Source organism: Colobus angolensis, unplaced genomic scaffold, assembly GCF_000951035.1.
Source record: "Colobus angolensis palliatus isolate OR3802 unplaced genomic scaffold, Cang.pa_1.0 Scaffold8, whole genome shotgun sequence".
Lineage (NCBI taxonomy): Eukaryota > Metazoa > Chordata > Mammalia > Primates > Cercopithecidae > Colobus > Colobus angolensis.
In genome coordinates this window covers 17,332,188-17,334,701 of record NW_012121820.1, presented here as the reverse complement: position 1 = coordinate 17,334,701, position 2,514 = coordinate 17,332,188, and the positions used below count along the sequence as shown (strand labels likewise).

The following is a 2,514-nucleotide window of genomic DNA, read 5'->3' as shown; positions in this document are numbered from 1 at the left end:
GGGCCCGCGGGGGAGCTGGTGCGCGGAGTCGGCCAGGGGTGGGGGAACTGTGGGGTGCAGGCGCCCCAAGCGCCGGCCGATTCCTCGCCGACCGGGGAGCCATGTGCTCCGACTCGGTCTGGGCCGCGGGGGAGGTTGCGCGCTTTGTCTGCATTGCTGGGAATGCGGGCGTGAGTGCGCGGCCGGGGGGAGTGTCGGGGCCAAGCTAGGGGAGTTGTCAGAAAGTTGGTGCGGGAGTGGCTGCAGGTGGCGTCGTGGGAGTCTGTAGGAGGGTGCATGGGATGTTGTGTCGAGGGGGTGCTGCCACTGGTCACTGAGGGTAGAACTGATTGTTAGTGTGATGACGCCTGGAGTTTTCCCTGTCGGAGAAATTGGCGGTGGCCGGGTCGGTGGGAGTTCGTGGGTGGGCGGGTACAAAAGTTGGGTTAGTTGCGTGGGTCACTGTTGTTCGTGCTAGGCCTGGGTCTGTAAGCTGTGCGTGTGCGTGCTGTGTGTGTCGGTGAAAACCCTAGGGTTTGTAGGGCTTGAGCGATGGGTCCGGGCCAGTTATCCTAGCGCTGTTGGTTAATTGCCTGGCTTGAGTGTGTCTGGGTGCGGTGTAGGGTGCATATGTGGGAAACCTCCCAGACTATAGATGGCCCTGGGTTGCAGAACACCGAGATGGAGAAGTTTGTGTAGGCTGAGGGGTCGTTCCCCACGGCCCACCCGGGGAACCCTGCAGACAGACTTGGCTGGCAGCCAGGGTGGAATTTGTACAGATAACCTTGAGTAAACTTCTCACAGCCGGCCAGGGCTGCATCACTGAACCCAGATCCCAGCTGCCCTGGCCATCTAGAAATGTCTGTCTGACCTCAGAAAGCGCCTGCTGTGGTGCTCTCTGAGGAGTGGCACCTCTAACCAGTGCCTGTCTCACCTCCAGGTGGCCTGACTGAAAGGGTAGACCCTTCCCTCGAAAGCCTGGCCTAGCCAGCCGAGAGATCTGGGCACAGGTCCAAGAAGAGGAAACAAAACCTGGGAGATGCCAGAGTCTGTTGGCCGGCCTGCTGGGGAGCTGTTAAAAGGCTGAGAAGGGAGGAGCCTTGAGATCCTGGCATCAGCCTGGCCTAGAACTTTTGCTTTTAAAATGAAAATCTGGCCGGATGCAGTGGCTCAGGCCTGTAATCCCAGCACTTTGGGAGGCGAGGCCGGCAGATCACCTGAGGTCAGGAGTTGGAGACCAGCCTGGCTGACATGGCAAAACCCCATCTCTACTTTAAAAAAAAAAAAAAAAAATTAGCTAGGTGTGGTGGCACACACCTGTAATCCCAGCTACTCGGGAGGCTGAGGCAGAATTGCTTGAACCCAGGAGACGGAGGTTGCGGTGAGCCAAAATTGTGCCACTGCACTCCAGCCTGGGCTACAGACCAAGACTCCATCTCAAAAAAAAAAAGAAAATATTTTTTGCATGTGTGAAACAGAACTTTGTCGGGGGCTGAGCAGCTGATTTGGGTTATCTAGGGAAAATCCTTCCTTCATTTGACAGGTGAGGACTCAAGCCCAGAGAGGGGAGGATCCTTGCCCAGGGTTACAGTGCCAAGTGGAGGGTGGGCCTTGCTCATTCATCTGGATTTTCAGTGGTTGAGTCTAGGACCAGGTCAAGGGGCCTGACAAAGGAGAATGTCCAAGAAGCAACCAGTAGAGAGATGACTCACCTCTCTCACTGCAAGGTACACAGTAGGTGCTCCTTAAATATTACATGAACTGCTGCAGGACCATGGTGATCTGTAGTTTCCAGAGTTCTCACTGGGCATTGGGAGACCTTGGAGGCAGTACGGTATACAGCCCACAAGAGAAGGTGGGGAGAGGCCTGGTCCAAATCCAACTTTAGTATCCTAAGCTGGGGGTGGGATTTTTTTTCCATTACAGCTTTACTGAGATATAACTCACACACCATGTAATTCACCCATTTAAAGTATACTTATCAGCAGGTTTTGGTATGTTTGCAACTATCACTATAGTCAATTTTAGGACTTTTTTTTGAGGGGGATGGGGGGACAGGGTCTTGCTCTGCCTCTCAGACTGGAGTACAGTGGTGTTATCTCATCTCATTGCAACCTCTGCCTCCAGGCTCAAGCGATTCTCCCACCTCAGCCCCCGGAGTAGCTAGGACCACAGACATGTGTTATCATGCTCAACTAATTTTTGTATTTTTTTGCAGAGATGGGGTTTCACCGTGTTGCCCAGGCTGGTCTTGAACTTCTGAGCTCAAGTGATCTACCTGCCTTGGCCTCCCAAAGTGCCAGGAGTATAGGTGTGAGCCACAGCATGTGGCTTTTTTTTTTATTATTTTATTTTTTAAAATGAGGTCTTACTATGTTGTCCAAGTTGACATGCACTGGTGCGATCATAGCTCACTACAGCCTTGAACTCCTGGGTTCAAGGGATCCTCTCACCTCAGCCTCTCAGAGTAGCTGGGACTACTGGCACACCACCATACTGGGCTAATTTTTATTTTATTTTATTTTTTTTTTTATT

The 2,514-nt window shown here is 52.9% G+C and overlaps 1 protein-coding gene across 3 annotated transcripts in view; it reads left to right on the top strand.

The window, feature by feature from the left end:
- TGIF2 (TGFB-induced factor homeobox 2) overlaps positions 1-2,514 on the top strand; it is a 30,801-nt gene that overhangs the window by 1,014 nt on the left and 27,273 nt on the right. Inside the window, exon 1 of one of the 3 annotated variants that reach the window (XM_011929105.1) lies at positions 7-170. The exons of the other annotated variants lie outside the window; for them this stretch is intronic. Within the exon in view, the coding sequence (XP_011784495.1) occupies positions 102-170 (69 nt within the window). The 5' untranslated portion in view covers positions 7-101. Of the gene's footprint in view, positions 1-6; positions 171-2,514 lie in introns of those variants that run through there. 3 annotated transcript variants of the gene reach the window in all.